At 40.3% G+C, this 20,452-nt stretch overlaps 1 protein-coding gene across 14 annotated transcripts in view; it reads left to right on the forward strand.

Annotated features, from left to right (window-relative positions):
* KALRN (kalirin RhoGEF kinase) overlaps window positions 1–20,452 on the forward strand; it is a 465,290-nt gene that overhangs the window by 181,537 nt on the left and 263,301 nt on the right. For all 14 annotated transcript variants that reach the window (XM_071435302.1, XM_071435301.1, XM_071435303.1 and 11 more), the window contains 2 exons: window positions 6,794–6,986; window positions 10,504–11,016. In XM_071435302.1, coding sequence (XP_071291403.1) covers window positions 6,794–6,986; window positions 10,504–11,016 — 706 coding nt within the window. The remainder of the gene's footprint in view (window positions 1–6,793; window positions 6,987–10,503; window positions 11,017–20,452) is intronic.

Consider the following 20,452-nt stretch of genomic DNA (forward strand, 5'->3'; position numbering starts at 1 on the left):
CAGCTGCAATCATTTTTTGGACACAGCTGTGTTTTATATCTTTGCTATTTGAATGAAGACAGGAAGCTTCTCAAATAGTGTTTATTTGCTCAATTAAATAGGAGGCCAAATGCCTGCAGAGCTTTGGGTCCCAGTTCTGGTCTGGGTTGTAACAATGTAGATCAGGATTTTTACCTGGGTAGAAGAGAGCTCAACACAGCCCTGCTGAACCCTGACAGAGATGCCAGTGGGACCTGCACCTCTCAGAATGACCCCCCAGGCCCTCATGGAACCATGGTTACATATTGGAAAAAGCTTTTCTTACACCTAGCTGATGTCTGTTCTTCCTACCTTACATCATTTTACAACAGAATTGCTTGGAGCTCAGAGCCATTTTTCTTAGATGTAAAAATTGAATATCAAAATGAGTTACTTGCTTGAGAATATCAGGAGGACCCATCTGGCACCAGTTAGCTCCTGCTGCAGTTTATGGGATTTTTCTGCCTTTCTGTTCCCTTCCTGTTGTCTTGGGGCCAGAGGCAGGGGTTGAACGTGGATGTTGTGCAGCCCACACATCTGCATTCTTGTGCCATTCACAGACACACCTCATGTCCCTCAAGAGCAGTGGCTGGAAACCAGAGACAGGAGGTTTGTCTTTGCCTGGACCTCACTGGCTCCAAGTCTTTTTACAACATGTCACTGAAATTTCTCTAGATCACTGCTTTATGTCCAGCTCCAGCCACTGTGAAACTGGCTTTGATTTTTTTCTCTCTCTCTTTTTAAAAAAGAAAAGTGACAATGAGCAATTCCTTTCCAGTGCTGAAAGAGAATAAACAAATTTAGGTCACAGAAAGGGAGAAAGGATTAATTGGAAGTGGAGTCTGGGTGGCTGTTTCTTCTCTAATTGCAAAAAAACATTGTGAAACCAAGTTCAAAAATGTAAGAAGGAAAATCTAGGATGATGATTGTCCTCCTACAGTCCTTTAGGTAGCTGAAGTTCTCTGGTGGGAGCTTGCTGTGAATTGCATCCAGAGTGATGGTGCTCTTGGGTTGTGCATCACTAAGTTCCTCCCCTGGTGTCTGATATAGCAGCACAGAAGGGAGATGTGAGGATTAGGAGTCACGAGTGTCCCAGGATCTTTGAAAAGATAATCTGTCTCATGCTGCTGAGCAGCCACTGTCACTGGGGATGTGGGTGACAGCTCAGAATGACAGCACAGGAGCACATTTCTTAATTGGGATAATAAGCAAGGTACCATTTGCTGAGAAGTATTAAATAGAGCAAAGGATTTTAATAAATAATGCTAGTTCAGGAGTGCTTGGCAAACAGGTCTACTAAAAATTGCTTTATCCGGTCCTTTAAATGTACTGAAAAGTAAATTATGAATACAGGTACTGACTGTTTCTATTGACAAGGTGAAGTTCAGGCTCAACATGGTGATGTGAAACCAAAGAATGAAAGTCTGTAAGTGATGCTGATTATAAGCCTCTCTGTCTGGTTTTATTTCCCAGCTGAGTAAATAAACCACACACAAAGTGAATAAAAATTTGCAATTAATCAAAAATATTAACACATAAATCACTGAAGTGATCCTTGGTGCATTTTGATATGGAAGCTAGGCAGCAGAGTTAGTAAGTTCTCATATGAAATGAGGCCTTTGGGATAACAGTTTGTGCTTGGAAGCTTTTACACACCTGCTTTTTTCCTCTCCCTCCCCCTTTTCCACCCTCAGCTTGGGAACCAATTGGCTGACTACAGCCACATTTATCAAAGGAAGGGTGATCTCAAAAATAATTAATTTCCTGCAGATTTTGCTCCCATGTATTGATGCCTGAAGAGCTACTTGTTATTCTGACAGTGTCTCCTGACAAGGTTATGCTGACCTGCCTTAAAAGAGACCTTGCTCTCCCTGTTAACAAATCATATTTAGAATGAGATGCTGGACATGTCAGATCTGGGCTTTTAGTGGTCCAACAGGAATGCTAAATGTGCTGCTTCATCATTAACTCATGACTGCAAAATGGGAATGGAGATATTATGTTATTTCAGCTAATCAAGTGCTGAAGCTTCCAAACGCCAGAAGCTTGGGCCAAACCATAAGGATGAAAAATACACATAATCAATAGGTATCTGGAAGATTAATCAGAAAGCATGAAGTCCTTAAATTCATTTGGTACCCAGCAACCCAGCTCTTGCCAAAGAAAATACAATTTAGAGCGTGCCTGAATTAAAGAGGAAATTTGAGAAAATAACCTTATGAAAGTACCCTAGAAACCAAAATAGAGGCATTTATTTTTACAAAATTATCACATCTGCTTCTGAGTTTCAATTGTGTCCTTTTTTTTTTTTTAATCCAGATCATAAGTGTTATTTTCACAAATATTCTTGGGTATTTTTATTAGACTTAGAAGATGGTCTTTGCTTAAAAGCAATGGAGCAACTGAAATGACTTTTCAACTATCAAACAATTTCTGCTCACCATTGCAAATCTAATCCAGATGAGCACAGCCAAAAGGCTGATGGATTGTCCAAATACCTTGATTTGAGTGTTTTTTCCAGTTTCTGGTCAAATATCAATACCGGAAAAAATTAAGCAGCACAATCAACATTAATTGCCATACTAAAGTGGTTACTTGTGTGTAATAGATATGTGTATTGATGTATCATCTTGGGAGCCAGGAATAAGGCATGTCTTGCTTGGGAAATGTGGAGGAAGCTTGATTGCTACTGATGCTTTTCCCGATCAATTGCTAAATTGGGAAGGGTTGGAGTTGTTGCTTTTAAGCAATAAAGTTAATAAGCATGGCTGGTCCATTCAAAAGGAGCCTCACATCATTTCCTCAATCTATGCTGAGGTAACTGAAGAAAAATGACTGACTGTCAGAGATGACAGATTGTCCCAGATTGCCTCACCAGAGTTTATCAGAGCTTCATTATGTCTAGGCCAATTTTTTAGGATGCTGTCAATAGCTGGAAATATTTGGATAATGCAACTTTTTTTTTTTTTTTTTAATAAATTGCCCCACAATTATGTTAGCCTTTTGTGCTTTCACATCCATGTTCAGTTTTGGTTTTGCAGACCATTATTACTCATTATTTTTAATTCCCTGGATTTGCATTTATGGTTTCCTGAAAAGTAATTTATTGGAATTTATTCCAGGCAGCTGAAGACTGTAGTATGAATATATTCAGCTGAAGACCTTCAGCAAGGCAGGCTCCTTAAACAAGCACAGCATGGCAGATGGTCCCTGTCCTGAAGAGGTTACACTCTAAATAGTTTTCTTATCTCACTCTTCTTTCTTTGAGATATTAGTACCTTATTAGAATCTGGCTACCTGTTTGTGCAGGGTAAGTGCTCTCTAAGGCACCCTCTCTGCAGCAAGCTCTGCAACTGAAAGTAGAAATGATGAGCAGGCAGCTTTCTGTCTTGCAACAGTTTAAACACCGTTAAATAATAGTTCAATACCTTGAGTATTGTGTCCAGTTCTGGCCCCTCAGTCTAGGAGGGACATTGAGATGCTTGGAGAGCAAAGGAGAGCAACGAGGCTGGTGAGGGGCTGGGAACACAAGCCCTATGAAGAACGACTGAGGGAGCTGGGGTTGTTCAGCCTGGAGAAAAGGAGACTCAGAGGTGACCTTATCACTCTCTTCAGCTTCCTGAAGGGTGGCTGTGGTGAGCTGGGGGTTGGTCTCTTTCTCTGGGCAAGAACAGACAGAACAAGAGGACACAGTCTCAAGCTGCGCCAAGGGAGATACAGGCTGGAATTATGGAGGAAGTTTTTCACAGAAAGAGTGGTCAAATACTGGAAACATCTACCCAGGGAGGTGGTGGAGTCACCATCCCTCAATGTGTTTAAAAAAAGACTGGATGTGGCACTTGGTGCCATGATCTAGTTGAGGTGTTAGAACATGGGTTGGACTCGATGATCTTAAAGGTCTCTTCCAACCTAGAAATTCTGTGATTCAGGTGCTAATTTTCTGCAGAAAATCAGAGCAATGTGGAGTTATCACTGTGCCGGGGGAATCAAATTGTGTAGATGAGACTAAAGACCCACAGATCTTGTAGATAGTACCATTTATCACATTAAAGAAAAAAATTGCAAGTAGAGTTATTTCTTCAAGAATGTCACCAACACTCTTGAAATAGAGTTGGATTTTCTCAAAATGATAAATACTGCCCATTTGTATGTTTCCTGCACTACAATTGAAAACGGACATCCACCTTTGCACTTTTATATTTCATACAGGAGTTTACATGCCTGTATGATGAAAGAAGTAGGGAAATTGTCTTTCTAATAAAAAGCATTGTTTGGAATTTTGTATTATTGGTGTAAGAATGATTGCATGTTGATGTGTTTTGAACATAAGTATTCTGTGATTATTCTTCTTCCTTTCCTCCCTTTCCATCCCTCTTTCCCATCAGTTTCATACTTGAAAATGTACTAAGCTTGTTGGAAATTTGGTCTAGTTACAAGGATTGTGGATAGAGCTGGTAGTGAATAACTGCTTGTTCCAGGGAAAGAATCAGAAAGCATTCCCAGCCTGGGAATAGTCCTCAGGATCAGTGACCATGACTGTGTCCACCAGAAAAATTTGGGGAATCATTGCCATTTCTTCTTCTACTGAAAACCTGCTTGAAGTCTCCAGAGGCAGTACAGTGGGATTTTGGGGTGTTTTGGAGCATTTTTTTACACACACACACACTTAGGCATCATGTGCTGATGGGAGTGGGTGGCAGTACTGCCTGCTCCCTGCACTGCTTCTCTGCACCTCACAGGCCTGGAGAGGCTGCAAACCTTCAGCAGACAGACTCCAGCCTGTATTGACATTTCTTGGTTCCCTACCTGGAATATCTGTTCTAATGCAGGCTAAACTTCTAGTCATGGTAGTATATAATCAAGGGTGCCAGGGTATCACACTGCCTTAGCTCTACAGCTAAGTTGCATCTGTTTGTGTCTAAGACTTCAGGTTCATAAACAGAAGATTTCAGTCTTTTAGGACATTCCTGTTCTGCTTACTGAAACAGGTTTTATCAATAAGTATTAACTTACTGTTTTACATCAAATTAGGTAAGTTGGCAGGTTGGCAATGGTGAGGGGAGTTGGAATGAAGCTGATATTCTCTGTGCCTTGCTGTGGTTGCAATGGATGGTGGTGGTGTATTTATTTATTTATATCAGAAAAGACAGATTGCACTTAGCTGTTACGTGTCCTCTCTTGGGGCTCTCCACGTGTCTGTATGGCTCCTGCATCTCTTTGTCAAGTGTTTGAAGAAATCCTTGGGAAAGTGTGTTCAGGATAACAGGGATCAGTGATTTGGCAGAAGTTCCTGAAGTATCCTCTAAAGCTTTGCAAGAAAAAAAGGAAAAATAACACAAAACACAAACCCCTTTCTATTCATTGCTTTCTGATTTGCTTCCTTGTCTCAACACTTGTTCCAAAAGGCAAGAGGTGGTAGCACCCCCAACAAAGCTTCTTTTACAGCCTTTTCTTTGGCATTAGTTATGAAAGGATCAGATGTCTGACCTTTCAGCAGTAGGTAAAAGGAGAATAAAAATATCTGTATTCCTGACAGTGTTTGGAAGTGCCTGGTCTCCCTTGTTTTCCTTTGCACTGGCTGTTGTATGCAGTGTGCTCTGGATGTGCCAGTAATATTAAGGCAGAGGACCAAGCTTGTTGTCTCTGAGTGCTCCTGTCTGGAACTATGTTGAGACTGTTCAAGTTAGCAAACTCTCCAAATACATCCATCCAGTGTGCCTCCTTTGAAGTATATTCCTGTCCTTGTTCCAGCCCAGAAATCTAGTTATAAGCTTTATAGAACTGTTTTCCACTGAATATGTAGGAGATGGATCTTATTATCAGAAAGCTTGTTTTAAGATGTTAAAGAGGTAGAATGCAGTGAAAATCCTCCTGTGTGTTTGTGCACTGGGAATATTTCTTTGGAGTCTTAACAGTTTTACAATTTCTATATTATACCCGAACCACTTTTTCTGAGGATTAATACTACTGTGTCCCTTGAAAAGTTATGCTAAAAGCTGCACAGACTTGACTTGACATGTCCTTTTATTCTGTCTCCTCTCTCCTTGTGAGGAAAAAGAAGAGATGTGTTTGCAAGGGAATGCTGTGGTGTTGTTGGGCCCCATGCATTGCCAGTGACCAGGCCAGATAGCTGCCTTGGACTTCTGAGAAGGGAGGAGCACGGGCTGGGGGAAAAGTCTGACTGCTGATTGAAAAAGGTCCTGCAGCATTTGGAAGATCAGTCGTGAGGAAAAAGGGCCCCAATGATAACAGTGCACATGCTGAGTCACAAGGACCTTCCTGACAAGGAGTAATTGCGAGGCATTTTCTGGACATGACACTTTTCTGGAAGTTCAACTTTTTAAAGGGCCTCTAAAAATGAAGGCACCCAAATTTAAAAGTGGTGGTAATGCTAAGGCACAGGACCCTGCTTGTTGACTTTGGCTGGGTTGAAAGCAGAATACACTGTATGTACGCATAAAGAGCTTCTACACAGATGTGTTTGATTCTGTTACCAATTGTGTGAAAGTATGTATGCTTTTTAGTGAATATTTGAATTACACGTGTTTGGAAAATTAGAGATTAAACTGTAATCTAGACACTTGCATTTCATGTAAATTACATTATAGCCAATTTAATATGACCTTTCTTATAGCCTTTACACTGTACTATCTCTTGTCTTTTATGTTAATCATTCCTTGCTTTGCTCTGAAGCACCAAACACCAGCAACAAAAGCCAAGTGTCACTGTGGCTGCCCACAATATTAATTATCATGATGTGCTTTTATTCTTGCAGTGAAGATGTTTGCAAACGAGGATTCACTGTTATTATCGATATGCGGGGATCCAAATGGGATTTGATCAAGCCTCTCCTAAAAACCCTTCAAGAAGCCTTTCCTGCTGAGATTCATGTTGCCCTGATTATAAAACCTGATAATTTTTGGCAGAAGCAGAAAACAAACTTCGGCAGTTCCAAGTTCATCTTTGAGGTGAGAGCCATGTAGAAATTAATTGTAAAGCATAATTTCTGATAAGAACTTTTCTTCAGGTAAAAACCCCCTGTGACTGAAAGCAAAAAATACATCTGAGTGCAGGAGGGGGCTGATGCCCTGGCATCAGGTTGTTTTCTGAGCACACTGTTGAAATGAGTTGCATATTACATCCCAGAGGTTCACATAGTTAATTTTGCTGAGAGGTTTTTTTTGGTGGTATTTATTTTTCGTGATGTTGCATTAAGTCTTTCCTTTGTTTCTCATAGGAAAAAAACCTCAAAAAAACCGCAACACCAAATCCATCAAAATAATAAAGATACAGTTTTCTAGGTGCAAATGTATGAGTTTGTTAGTTTACCTCTATCCATCTTCCACTAGTGGTTTTTTTTTTTTGGAAAAGACATTTGCTAAATTTTCACCTCTTTCATTTAATTTAAATTTATAGTTCAGAGATAGCATTAACAACTTGTGTGAATGATAAGGTGCCTCAGGCATGTCCTTTGAGAAGTAACCAGTATATAACTGCATAATTAAGGTGAATTTACTAGCTTTGTTGTTGATGAAGACAAACCAGCTGTCTTCTCTGTAGCACTTCAGTTTTCTGTGAATTTCAGCTTCTTGCCCAAAAAGAAGCTGAAATTCAGGTGCACGAAGTGCTCATACATCAATCATGCCATGCCATTACTTAGTCAATGTATTGTTTTTTAATAATTCACTGAGAAACACTTATATTGTTGGCTGTTTTACCAATCCATTAATTCAGAGAGACACAGAGGTTTTGCATCTCTGGAAGGCAGAAGAGAATTTGGTTATAGCTCTTAACATTTACTGCAATGGAAGACTGTATTTAAGAAGACTGTATTTAAGTATATATTTAAGTTCTGTTGAAGTCAGTGTGATATAAATGTGTCCTTATCTTCAACCTGTTCTTGCAAGGACCCTTGAATTGCTCTGTGGAATTAGATCAGTGTTACTCATTAACACAATTTTTCATTGTTATCACATTTTAAATGCTTGTAAATTTTTACCCCTGTTTCACAAAATCCAGTCAACTCATAAATTTTGCTTTGATTAAATAAGTCTTTACACTCCTTGGTACCTTTGAGGACAGATAAAGTAATAGAGTTCAAGTATGTATTTTTAAAAGATTTGTTTGATTTTAAAATTAATAAATACCTTCTGGAGGCTTGACATATATTTTATTATGTGGAGTTGTTGTGATGATAGCAAAGAGTAAACTGTGATCAAGTTATGCTTCATGTTTACAGCTCTGAGTCTGTATTGTTTAAAAACCTCTGGATTCATTTGCTGGAATGCATTAAGGGTATTTTCATTTTGTGTGTGTTATCAGTGCCTTTGAGCCTTAGTCTGTCTGCAGGGCTGTTCACAGAGGTGTCCAATGGCTCACAAATTTTTGGGCTGGAGGAGGAGAGTCAGTGCTTTCACTATGTATTGGACCACCTGCAGACACTCAGAATCACAGAATGGTTTGAGTCCTTCAATTCCATGATTCAAACAAAGATTTCCTGAGCTGTGGTCCACCCTGCAATATACACACCACAGTCAAGGAACTTCTATTGAAAGGATTCTTTTAAGGCCAGGTTTCTCTTTTGAGCTAAAGGGAGCATTATGTGTGTGCCAGGGCACTGTGGGACCCTTAGTGGACTCTGATGAGCTGGATTTTGGGGAGTGAAATTCTGGCAGTGTTTCTGTGTCACAGTCCAGAGTGAAGCATGTACATAGATCTTCACCCAGAGAGAGAAAGAAAAGTGCTTGTTTGATGTATGTGGATTCCAAAGTTTTCTGTCACTTTGAGAAATGGACCAGGCAGCTTATTTAGCATTAATTCAGAGGTGCCTTCAAGACTATTTTCCTTCTCCTGCAGAAGGAGGCTAAACAGTGGACGGCACTTAGAAAATTGATTTCAAAAAGAAGGATGAGCAATGCCTAGGAAACCGTATGCACCTACCTGCCTCACTAAAACTGTTTTCATTAGAGTTTGAAGAACTACATAAAAAATCAAACCTGAATAAAGAAAATTTCTCCTGAATTTGAGAAATGAAAAGCCTTTCTACTGTCTCATAATGTCAAATTCTCTGCATGATTAGAGTAATGTTTCCATTAGCCTGACAGACTGCAGGGGGATGCCCTAGTGTTAGCCATGAAGAGAAGTATTTCCCTGACAGGCAGTTAAACTCTAAACTGAATTATCTTCGAGGTTTCAGTGTCCAGGTCAGGAGGTATAAAAATTTGAAAATGCTCTGAAGCAGCATACTTACCTTCCCAATGTTTGTTTGGTCCTCCCACTGTCCTCCTTTTTCCTCAAAGCAAGGAATATTGCAAGAACATTTTAAAATAATCTTTCTCCTGAAATTAAGTTCAATACAGTCTCAATTTTAATACATTGCAGAATGCCTGATATTTTTGGATGGATACAAATTGGAAGAAAAAGCCTATTGTTAACCTTTAACCAGTGGATAGCCTACTATTTTGGACATAATTTAGGATTATGGTCAGGATTATACATGTTTTTCTTTGTAGATGTCTTCTACAAGAGTTCTGTGATTATTGGGTGCCTCCATTTCTGAAGAGCACAAGCTCTGACTTTCTTTAGAGGCCTGATCTTTAGGGGATAGATGTGCAGTCACTGATGAAGAGAAAAGCCTTTAAGGGCTGCCAGCTTGGGCGTTAACATGAGAGCACTGAAAATCTCTAGTTACATATGAAACCCTATGCTCCTAATTTCAGAAAGTATTTTGTCTAAAACTAATGGGAAAATCTATCAGTTGCTGTGTCCTTAAACTGTAATCTGCTTTCCAGACACCCAGTGCTTTTCTCCATCACCAGTTACAGAGTCTGAATGAATTAAAACCATTTCTCATTGATCGTGTATGATTCGTGAGCAGTACTTTCTATTGGCAATAAATTCTAGTTGTTAATACTTCAATGACATTTCACTTGCACATTGATTTTAGCTTAATTACATTAGAAATTGCTAATATGAAAGAGTGGCAAAAAGTCAACTGGAATAATTTGGAATAAGAAACCCAACTGTTAAGGCAATTTGCAATACCTGCTTCAGTTCATATACATGAAACTTTTGCTTCTGTGTAGCTGCTGCTAGCTGGGGTGTAACACAAGAAGCAGAGTGCCTGCAATGCCCTGTACCCATTTAGTGAACAACCATGTCCAGATATCCAAAAGCTGCAGTAAGAAGTCTTCAGTGTCCAACTGGGCTGATGAAATCTCTGGCAGAAGCATTTTCACTACATGTTTTTGATAGTCAGGCCAGATCTTTTAATGAGTGACTAAATAAATAAATATATGCCATTAGAAGCAAAATTTTCTGTCCAATTAATGTATTAAAATTAAACACAGGCCTTGACATCCTTTACAATGTTCCTTCAATTATGGATTGATGAGGAAAATACTTGCTCCATGCTGTTTGTGGGTTGTGCTGTTAATTCTGATTGGATGGTCCCTGATTTAAATGCTGTCCTTTTCCCTTCCTTAGACAAGTATGGTGTCTGTGGAAGGCCTGGCAAAGCTTGTGGATCCTTCTCAACTGACAGATGAGTTTGAAGGGTCCTTGGATTACAACCACGATGAATGGATAGAGCTGCGTGTCTCCTTGGAAGAGTTTTTCAACAGTGCCATCCATTTATTATCGAGGCTGGAGGATCTCCAGGAAATGTTGGCTAGGAAAGAGTTTCCAGTTGACGTTGAGGGCTCAAGAAGGCTGATTGATGAGCACACACAGCTTAAGAAAAAAGTGATTAAAGCTCCTGTGGAAGAACTGGATCGTGAGGGCCAGAGGTTATTACAATGCATAAGGTCCAGTGATGGTTTTTCTGGTAGGAACTGCATTCCTGGAAGTGCAGATTTTCAAAGTCTTGTGCCAAAGATCACCAGCCTTTTAGACAAGCTGCATTCTACCCGGCAACACTTGCATCAGATGTGGCATGTCCGCAAGTTGAAACTGGACCAGTGCTTTCAACTCCGGCTTTTTGAGCAAGATGCAGAGAAGGTAGGGAGTAATCTGTTCCTTTTTTCATGTTTTAAACAAGACTCTATTGCAAGGGTGACCATTTTTTTCTGTAAATGCTAACATGAGGTGTTCATCACCAGTGCAAATTTCATGTTGCCAGCAGATACACTTTACGTGACTCGTAAACCAAATTCACCCAGCTAACTGTAGCAGGCATACTAATATCCAAGAGTAATTTTTCTGTGTTGCTTTTGGTGAAAGTTAATCTGCTTTTCTGTCGTATAATGAGTATATTTGGTAGACATTAGCACAAGGCCCTGGCTTTTTTTTTTCAAGCTTCTTTTACTAAGCTTATGAATATATTTATCTTCTTGTCACAGCACCGAAAAGAGAATGTTTTTGCGGTTTGATTCACTATGATTATTGTTTGCACTTCTTGGAGTCTGTGGAAAATTTAAAGTATGGGTTTCAGGAAATTTACTTTAGAAAACCATGTAGCACTAAAGCCTTGGCTTTCTTAATGCAGAAGTGCTTGGCACCTTTTTAGGTGGCACATTTAAAATTCCAGGCCACAGAGGTGGGGTATTCTCAGTGGAAGGTACTGAGCTCTCAGACTTGTGTCTATCTAGTCTGTATATCCATCAAAAGCACCAATCTCTGAATCTTCTCTACTTAATGTATTATCCAGTTGTTTCACTAATGTGTCTGCCTGGACAGACCCAGGAGGAGTTGCAGAAGAAAAGCAGACTCATGAGCAGGGGGATCTCATGAGGACGGTTTTTTTAATCAGCTACTAGTTAGTCTTATTTTAAAACATCACTAAGAAGCACATGGCTGAAACAAACTTAATCTTCATTAGTGCAGAACAAGATACTTGACATTGGTTTTCAATGCATTTGCTAAATATTTCTAAGACTTGCTAGGACTGAAAAAGCTCCACCATTGTATAATCAATCCTCCTGTTGGGAAAACCTTGAATTCAGATGAGTCCCTCTAAAATAAGAGTCACTGCAGAACCACTCAGGGATGCATAAGAGCAGAGTTTTAATTCCAAATGCTACAATAGTAGCATTCTCCCTGCTCCTTCTGTGTCATATGCTACAAGGAGGACTCTCCCTTCTGTCCTTCCCAGCAGTGGCTGTACTTTGGTTAGTGCATCACTTTGGATTTTCAACTTCTTTGGGATTATTCAGATGACCACTGCTTATTAATATAATTGTATAATTTATTAATTATTCAACAGTATTATTAGTGAATTATTATAATTAATAATGTTAAAAGCTGAAAGGCTCCCAAGTCAAGTCAGTGTTTGAGAAGTCCTTGTTGCCAAGCACTGTTCTGTGGCATTGAAGGAAGTCTCCAAGGAGTTTCCTTTCTACCTCCTGCACAGGCATGAAAGGATGATTTGATATAAGTCTAGGCAATGCAACAGCAAAGCCCTTTGCATGTGTTATTCTGAGATTTATATGTATAAGGTCTAGGCAAGTCAGAAAATGCATGAAATTTTTGAGATGAAGGAAGAAACAGAATGTGATTTCTGCCTTTGTAAAAGTAGCTGTCTTGAGCAATTCCAGTTTGACAACACCAGGATTCTGCTCTTCTCTTCTTTGTCTGCCTCACATTAACTAAACATATAATCAGCTTCTCCCTGCTCAGGCTCTGCTTGCCTTTTCTTGACTTCTACATTTTCTTAAAGAATATAAAATATTTTCTTGTTTTATATTCCCAAATCTGTGCTTTTAATCTTCTCAGTTTGTGAGTCCCTAAAATTCTTCCCGGAAGGGTTTCAGACCCTTTAACATCACATTTCACACGTGTAGACTGATGTAAAACATTGATGTGCTTTTCCTGTGTAGCTGCCTTTTTCAGGTCTCTTTGAAGTAGTCTCACCACCTCAGACTGGAAAGTACTTGTTTCATAAAATGTCCAGAGCTAAATCCAGCCCGAGTGCTGTCTCCATGTAGAAATAGCCACCACTGTGTATTGAATTTTAGAGTTTCCAGGTACCTTCATTTTCTCAGTTGCATTCTACTCAGGTATGGTAGCAGAGCCCAGTTACTCTTCATCTCCTGGAGAGAGAGACAGCTCTTTTTGTATAACCTGGACATGTAATTTAGTTCTAATCAAATGATAACTCTAATAACCTGTGAAAGCTCAAACTCCAAGATAAAATTCTGAGCATAAACAAGGTTTCAGGGTCTTTTAAAATATCTCTCTATATTCATTGGATGATATTTCAGGAAACCTGTTCCAATAAGAAGAAAATGGACAAGGACTTTCATTTTCTGGACATCTCTGATTTCAAAAATTTCAGGTGTTCTCATTGCCTGAAAAGTTCCTTAAAAATGGGAAGAAAAAGGGACACAAGGACTAAAACACACAGTATTTTAAGTAAGGTTAATTTTTGAACCCTTTGTTATTACAGTACCCCAGGTTTTAAAAGCAAATCAATTCACTTTTCTTCCTCCTAGAGATCCCCTGTATTAGAACATTTAGAAATGGCAAACACTGCCTGGACACACAAAATATTTAAATTACATGCATTACAACTTACAGAAGTCTGTATAGTTGTGTGCTGAACAACTCATATTATTGCCAAAATAAACAGAGGGGATGGCAGTCAGAGCCTGGGCTTCTCCCACTCAAATCAGTGAGAGAGAGCAGGGCTTTCTGTAGAGAAACTTTGTCCCCATTCAGGCCTTTAGGGTTTTACTTTCCTGTGCTGGGGCCAAGGGAAAGGAAAAGTGGGGCTATCACATAGGCACAAGCAGTGCAGTGAGATTGAATCTCCAGATGGAGACTGGAAGCTCCTTGAAGCTCAAGTCAGCAGGCAGGTCAGCCATGTGGGGAGCTTTGGCAGAGGGGTGTGAGGAAGTTCACATGCTGTGCAGTGCTGACTGTAATGATCTGCTGATAAATAACACATTTCAGCTGCTGGCGAAGCCCTGACCCTCACTGTTCAACAAATTTATTCCTCGCCAGCTAATGGAGAAATACATATGTACAGATATATATATTTTTGAAACTAGAACTGAGGCTTTACTGTGTTTTACTGGGTAACAGGGAAAATATTTTTAGTCACCAGTAACATTAAAAAATATGTCCCAGTCTAAATTGAATATTGTTTGAAACAAAAACCCCACAATCAATGTAGATCCAAGTATTGGAACTATCTGAGAAATGATAATTGGTTGGTGGAAATCTGGACAGGGAGAAGAATTCAGGCAAGAGTCCACATGTTTTACACTTGAATAAATACCAAAAAAAGACAAAAATTATACTTACACTCTGTACTTTCCAGCTTTTCTGGAAATCATTTGTAACTGGCACCCAATTTGACTTTTGTAGGAATTTCCACATCATTTTCTGTTGGTTCCACACCAATTTTACTACCCCAACATGGATGTGAATGAAAACCATCTATCATGATGTAATCAGCGTTGTCCATGTTAAGTATAAACAATACAGTCACCAGCTGGACTGAGCTGAGGGCCTGCACTGTAAGCTGCTCACAGCAGAGCAAGGAGCTGCTCTATCACTGTGGGGGTCAGCCCCAACAAGAGGGGGCTTGGCATGTTCTCCCTGTCCTCACCTCCCCTTCTGCTTCCTGACTTCCCACACAGTCCACTACACAAAGGAGATCTCCAAAAGAAGGAGTTAGAAAATGCCACAAGTGAATTTCATTGGAAGCTTGCGGTGGGAGAAATATTTTATTTGGATCAGGCCAGCTTTGTAGAAAGTCTAGTGGCAAACCACAGGCCACATCTAGTCTTCAAGGAGCAGTGAAGTAGCAGGCTTACAGTTAAAACCATCAGCCCCGTGTAAACCAAGGCTTCCCTTTGAAAAACACAGCTCTGCCAGTGATTTTCCCTGTGGAGCCGGCGATGGGAAGCTGTGCAGGCTGCTGGGGCTGCCCTGGTGCAGCTGCTCTGCAGGGAGAGGGAGCAGAAAGCGTGGATAACTTGCTGCTCCTACCCCACAGCAGCTGTAGCTCCCATTTCCCAGGTGATGTGACCAGCCTGGAACAACAGAAAGAGTTCACTGAGTGCAAGAGTGATGGGAATGTGATGAACGATGCAAAGTTCATGGATAGGAGACCGCTTTGGAGGGGGGTATAAGCAAATGGTTAAGGGGAATAGGGTGCAGTAACAGTTGCAGCAGTTCTCCTGCATCCTGCTCCCTGTGCTGGTGTGGGCAGTGAGACCACAGCACTGAGCAGACACTGCCTTCCCCCCTTCTCACACCCACCTCTGGCCCCTTCCTCAGGCAGGTCTACTTGAATAAGGGAACTGATGTGTTGTTCTACTGAGTTGGTGCTATTAAACTCAGGCCCCACAGAGTGAAATAAATACTGTGACATTAGGTTTCTCAAGGAAGAAAGTCACAGATATGTCAGCTGTACTTGACTCCTGTCCAGTGTACAGTTGCAATTCCTAATGAAAGTACTGGGAAGACTCCTATTGTTAGCATAAACACACTATACCCATTAACTAAAGGTATACCCATTCTGAAGTGCCAGATGAAATTTAGGAGTTCCTAATTTAGAATGTCACTTAACACTAGGGAGAGTTAGTCTAGAAAACTACAGAGAAGCTCTAGCTCAACAGCAAAGTCAGTGGGAGAGAGGAATATCCAAGAATATATAATCCAAGTATTTGACCATGCTCATACTGGTTTTGGAGGGTTACACCTGCCAAGGGTTCATGTTCCTCAGAAGGGGAAGAAATGTTCTGCAAACTGCTCTTTGTCTAAAAAGATGCAAGATGGCTTTGGTGGATAATAGAATGCAAAATGTGGAAATGCATTATGTGATTTAGGTGGGAAAAGATGGCTTTAAAGAGGAAACATTGATATCTTGATGTTTGAGAGAAAGGAAACTATCAGTACATTTGTGATTATATGACATCCACTTCAACTGTTTTGTACATTACTTCCCCACATTGCATTTGAAAATTCTGATGCTGTATGTTCTGTAATAAAATGCATTACAAACCTGATGATATGATCCTTCTTGCTAATAGGAGGCAGTTTATTTTATTACAGTCCATTAAGTAGAGCAATTGTAGCTGCCCTTTTAGTCAAGGGAAGCATTTCCTAGAAATGGGTCCTAGCTGACTTTCTGGAAAAGCAGTATAAGAAAGATTAAAAACCAACTTTGCTTCCTTTTACATTCTACATCACCTCTAAGTTTTCTTCTTTTAGGGTCAAAAGACCCTTGAAGTGATGCATAAAGCAAATGTATAGAGTTTTCCTTTTTGCAACATGTCATATTAACCCTTAAGGACTTGCATAATTCCACCAGGCACAGCACCTGGGACAGACTTCTCTGACTGAGATAAAATCCACTTAGTGAAGGACCATTTCCTCTCTCTTATTTCACTGCTGGAAGCACTTGGTTTCTTTGATCTGTGCTATGTGCCATATATACAATCACCTCAAAGATTTCATGTGAATTATTGGCTTACAATTACTGTGAGAGGGATGTGTCCCAGGGAGTGAGAATGGGAAGGATGAGAACTCCAATGAGGAGAGTTCTGAGAAGGTGGCAGAGGAACCTTTCATATGTGAAATGAATAAAAAATGAAGGAGTTCTGGGGAGGTGGTTAATTAGGACTGGGGAGGAGGCAGGAAGCACATTAAGAGGGGACAGAACCACAGTCAAGATTAATAATGAGAGCACATCTGAAGTACATATGCCCTATGTGCTGTTTGACTATGAAGGGATTTGTTACTGAATTGAATAGTATTTAGCAGTTAACAGTAATAATCATACAGGCATAATAATAATGGATTAGACATGGATTTTTGTATAGGATTTAGATTTCATTTAAGTTACGTGAACACTGAATTGGTGTGCAGAACTCAGCATGCTCTGGATTTTCCATCTAAGTACTTAGACCATGAATATCAGAACAGCACAGTGAGTGAGCATTGCAATAAGGAGCTTTCCTGGAGATTCTGAGCACGGGGGATGTTGTTAGACCTGAGGTAAGCTCCATAAGACTTCTGCTATGAAAGGATTCAATAAGCTTAGTGTCTTCTGCAGAGGTATTTGACTGAGGGTCTAAGTGAGACTCATTTAAGCATGTTTCTGTCAGCCTTTTTCAAATGTCTTTTCAGAGATAGGATAGGGCCTTGGGGTGCAGATACTGCCTGGGAATACTGGCTGTCATGTTTTTGAACATCCACGTGTTTGCAGAGAGCTTTATAAGAAGAGTGGCCAAGAATTTACTGCTAAGCATAAATGAAATCTCTGACCTGTAATTCCAGAATAGGAGTTCTCAGAGGACCAAGTTGTTGGTGATAGTTACCCCTCTCAGCCCAAAGCAGCTGCTTCTCCCTTCAGGTGAAACAACTCAGTTTCAGATTAGTTTTAGCTGTAGCCCTTATCTAGTTGCATTTTCATGCTCAAGGTCTCCCTGAGTTGTCTGCTAAAAAGACAGAGGCCAGGCCTTGTAAAGCAGAAAGAATTTCAGCTGCTGTTGAAATCTGTGAGGGACTCAAGGTCTCTATCAGTGCTCCCAGTGACAGCACTGAGTGAGCTGGAGCACTGTGGCATTCCCTGGTCCCAGCTGCTGGCTCTGGCTCCAGCCCTGCTGGTGGCAGGGTCAGCCCTGGCCACCCACTTATGGTAAGGAGACCAAATCTCCGTCTGTCCATGCTGGTGTCTCCATCCCAGGATCCCAGTTATGTTAGTTCACATCTGCAACATTTGCCAGGGCTTTCAGTAGTCCTGATATATAAATAATGAGCTTTGAAACCAATTCCTGACACAAATGGTTCTTATTTTTATTAGATAGAATAAATATACAGATCTCTACATTTATGGATCTGGAATAGACATTGCTCAAGAGTCTTTGAATTTAGTCAAAGTACTTTAAATTGCCTTAACATCTTTGTCTTTTTTCATGCAACGGACTCTTGAACAGAGCACATAGTGTCTGTTCTCTCCTGAAACCTTGTTTCCAAATCTGGCATCTTCTCTCCCATGCTGCCAATGACAAATACTTTATTTTATAATCTGAAGTTTCCTTTAGCATATGGTGTCTTTTTTTTTGCTATAGAGATTCTCACTAGACAACTGTTCATAAAATCAGGCTTGGGATGGCAGTGTTGGGAAGGAAAGTCAGCTGTCAGCTGAAATAAGCTGCCACGTGGATAGAAGGTCATCATGTCACCCCATGCTTTGTACTTAACCCACTCTGAAACTAAAACAGCAGAGGGCAGGCCCCATGTTCAACATGAGGTGTTTGCTCTGGCACATCATTTCTAATACACTCAGAACACAGAAAATAAGTGCAGATAGGTCCCTAAATTGTTTGATTGGCAGACACCATTTTACAGTATCTGATCATAAATTGTTGGAAAGATGATTACAAAGGTGATATGGAAAGGAGGCTTGAATTGAGGCTGAGCTGGTGCATAAACAATAAATACTTGAGTGTGTGTTTATATGATATCTAGCACAGTGAGGTCCTGAATCTGACTGGGATATTGGTTGTTTCCAAAAAGGAAATGCAGATTTTCAGTTGAGAATGGCCCTTGGAGATGTAAGGGTATGAAAATATTCCTATGGAACACATATGTATACTCACAGAGGATTTGGGTTGCTTTGGCATATACTGAGAATATTCTGCTTCACTTAAGCTGTTTTGAGCAATAACTCTTCTGATAGCATCAATCAAGGACAGACAAAATACCAACGCAGGAAGTTCATATCAAAGGGGGAAGCTGTACATCTATTCTTAAAAATCTGTGTGTTTCCCCAGATGAACCTATGCCAGCTCTAATCACTTGCATTTAATTACTTCACACTTCCTAGAACAAAGGAGGCTCTAATAAACAGGTGAGAATTGAAAGCATGTAGCAATAACCCTATTGTAGCAGGTTTTAATTAACTTTCCGTGTTTATTCAAATGTGTTCTTTATCATGTTTTTTTCTGTAGCATTTTAAAATAATTGAATTTTTGCTACTGAGTACTGCTCCTGCTTTGTCTTGAAGCACCTCAATACTTGTTGTCATAGGTAAGCCACTATGAGGTGTTCTAATGCAGCTGGATAAACAGTACAATATTCTGAATGTATCTTTACTGATATTTTTTGGAACCTCAGTGGTGACATAACAGGTTCATCAATTTCCTGTATTACTTGGGTTTACCTGCTCTCAGATTATTTGTTTTTAAACAAAACAAATAAAAGAACAAAATTTGCCTAGAAGCAGAAAAAAACATTATAACAAGGGGTGGTTGTGCACAGAGCGTGTGTTGACAGCTCGTTGTGATGCTGTGAGCGTAGATGTCATGTGCTAAAGAGATTTCATAGTGGAATCTGGACCTTCCCTTTTGGAAGGCTCTGAGAGTGGCAGCTAAACTGTGTCAAATCTGCCATTTCCATCACCTAGCCAATGGCACCAAAGAATCCTTGGGGAGCTGTGGGGGCAAATCTTCAGCATCTATAACAATAATTGACTTGCAAACCCCTTCATCTTTAATAGAAGGATGAATCCTGCCTAGCCTGCATGTCTCAGTTCAGAACCTGCATGCTGGCACTTGCTGTCTTTGCAGGCTGCAGTTCTGAATGAAAGATGCTGACATCTGCTCTCTTTAATCGGAAGTCACTTTCTGACAGGTTGCTAATGCCATCTGCAATTTGTTGCTCCCAATGTAAAGTGAGGAGTTGTCGGAGCGGGAAGTAATCCTGGTGGCCTCTGTGGGAAGCATTCATTACTTTGACCACTGCTGGTCACACTTAATAAGATCCTGTTCTTGGTACCTGTAGTGGGGAAAAAAAAAAATATTTTGCAAGATCAGGAGATCATTATAGACATTTTTAACTTTCCTCAAAGCACAAACAGAGTTTATTTCTGCTAATTGGACTGCAAAGGAGTCCAAGTCCAGAGGAGTCCCTTCGTTATTAGTGATGCTCCAAAGAGCTTTCAGCTTCCCCACTGTGTCAAGCCTGCTACTTTCCTATCTATCAGTCAAGACCAGGGGGTTCTTCCCTTGTATGCCAATAGCATTGTGAAGGTTTGCTTTTCTGCCTTTCCATCCATCAGTAGAAAGCTTGGGGACAAAGCTAATAACCACAGGACAAACTCACAAGTACACACCAAATGCTTTGTGCTGCTCCTACAGCTGAAAGCAGCTACAAGCCCCATTTTGCCATCTGGTTTGAGGAAGTGTGGGATTGCCTTGCCTGCTGAGCAGAGCAGTACAGGGATCAAGGTAAATATATATATATATATATCAGAAATGCTCTTCCTTGTGGCTGTGATTCTAGTGGTAAATGTCACCTTCAATTGCTGTAACCATCACTTCTTTCTCTGTGACAAACGGGCAGGATGCTTTTGTAGCCTCCTGTTGACATTTCTGTTTCTCCTGCAACAAGTCTGCTGCTGGTTCAACAGCTCTGAGGGTACAGACTTCCTCCCTTAACACTTCCATGACCCAAGTTCAGGCTCCAGAAACAAAGAACA

The sequence above is a fragment of the Agelaius tricolor genome, unplaced genomic scaffold (genome assembly GCF_023055355.1).
Source record: "Agelaius tricolor isolate 1412-34295 unplaced genomic scaffold, bAgeTri1.0.p SCAF_10, whole genome shotgun sequence".
Lineage (NCBI taxonomy): Eukaryota > Metazoa > Chordata > Aves > Passeriformes > Icteridae > Agelaius > Agelaius tricolor.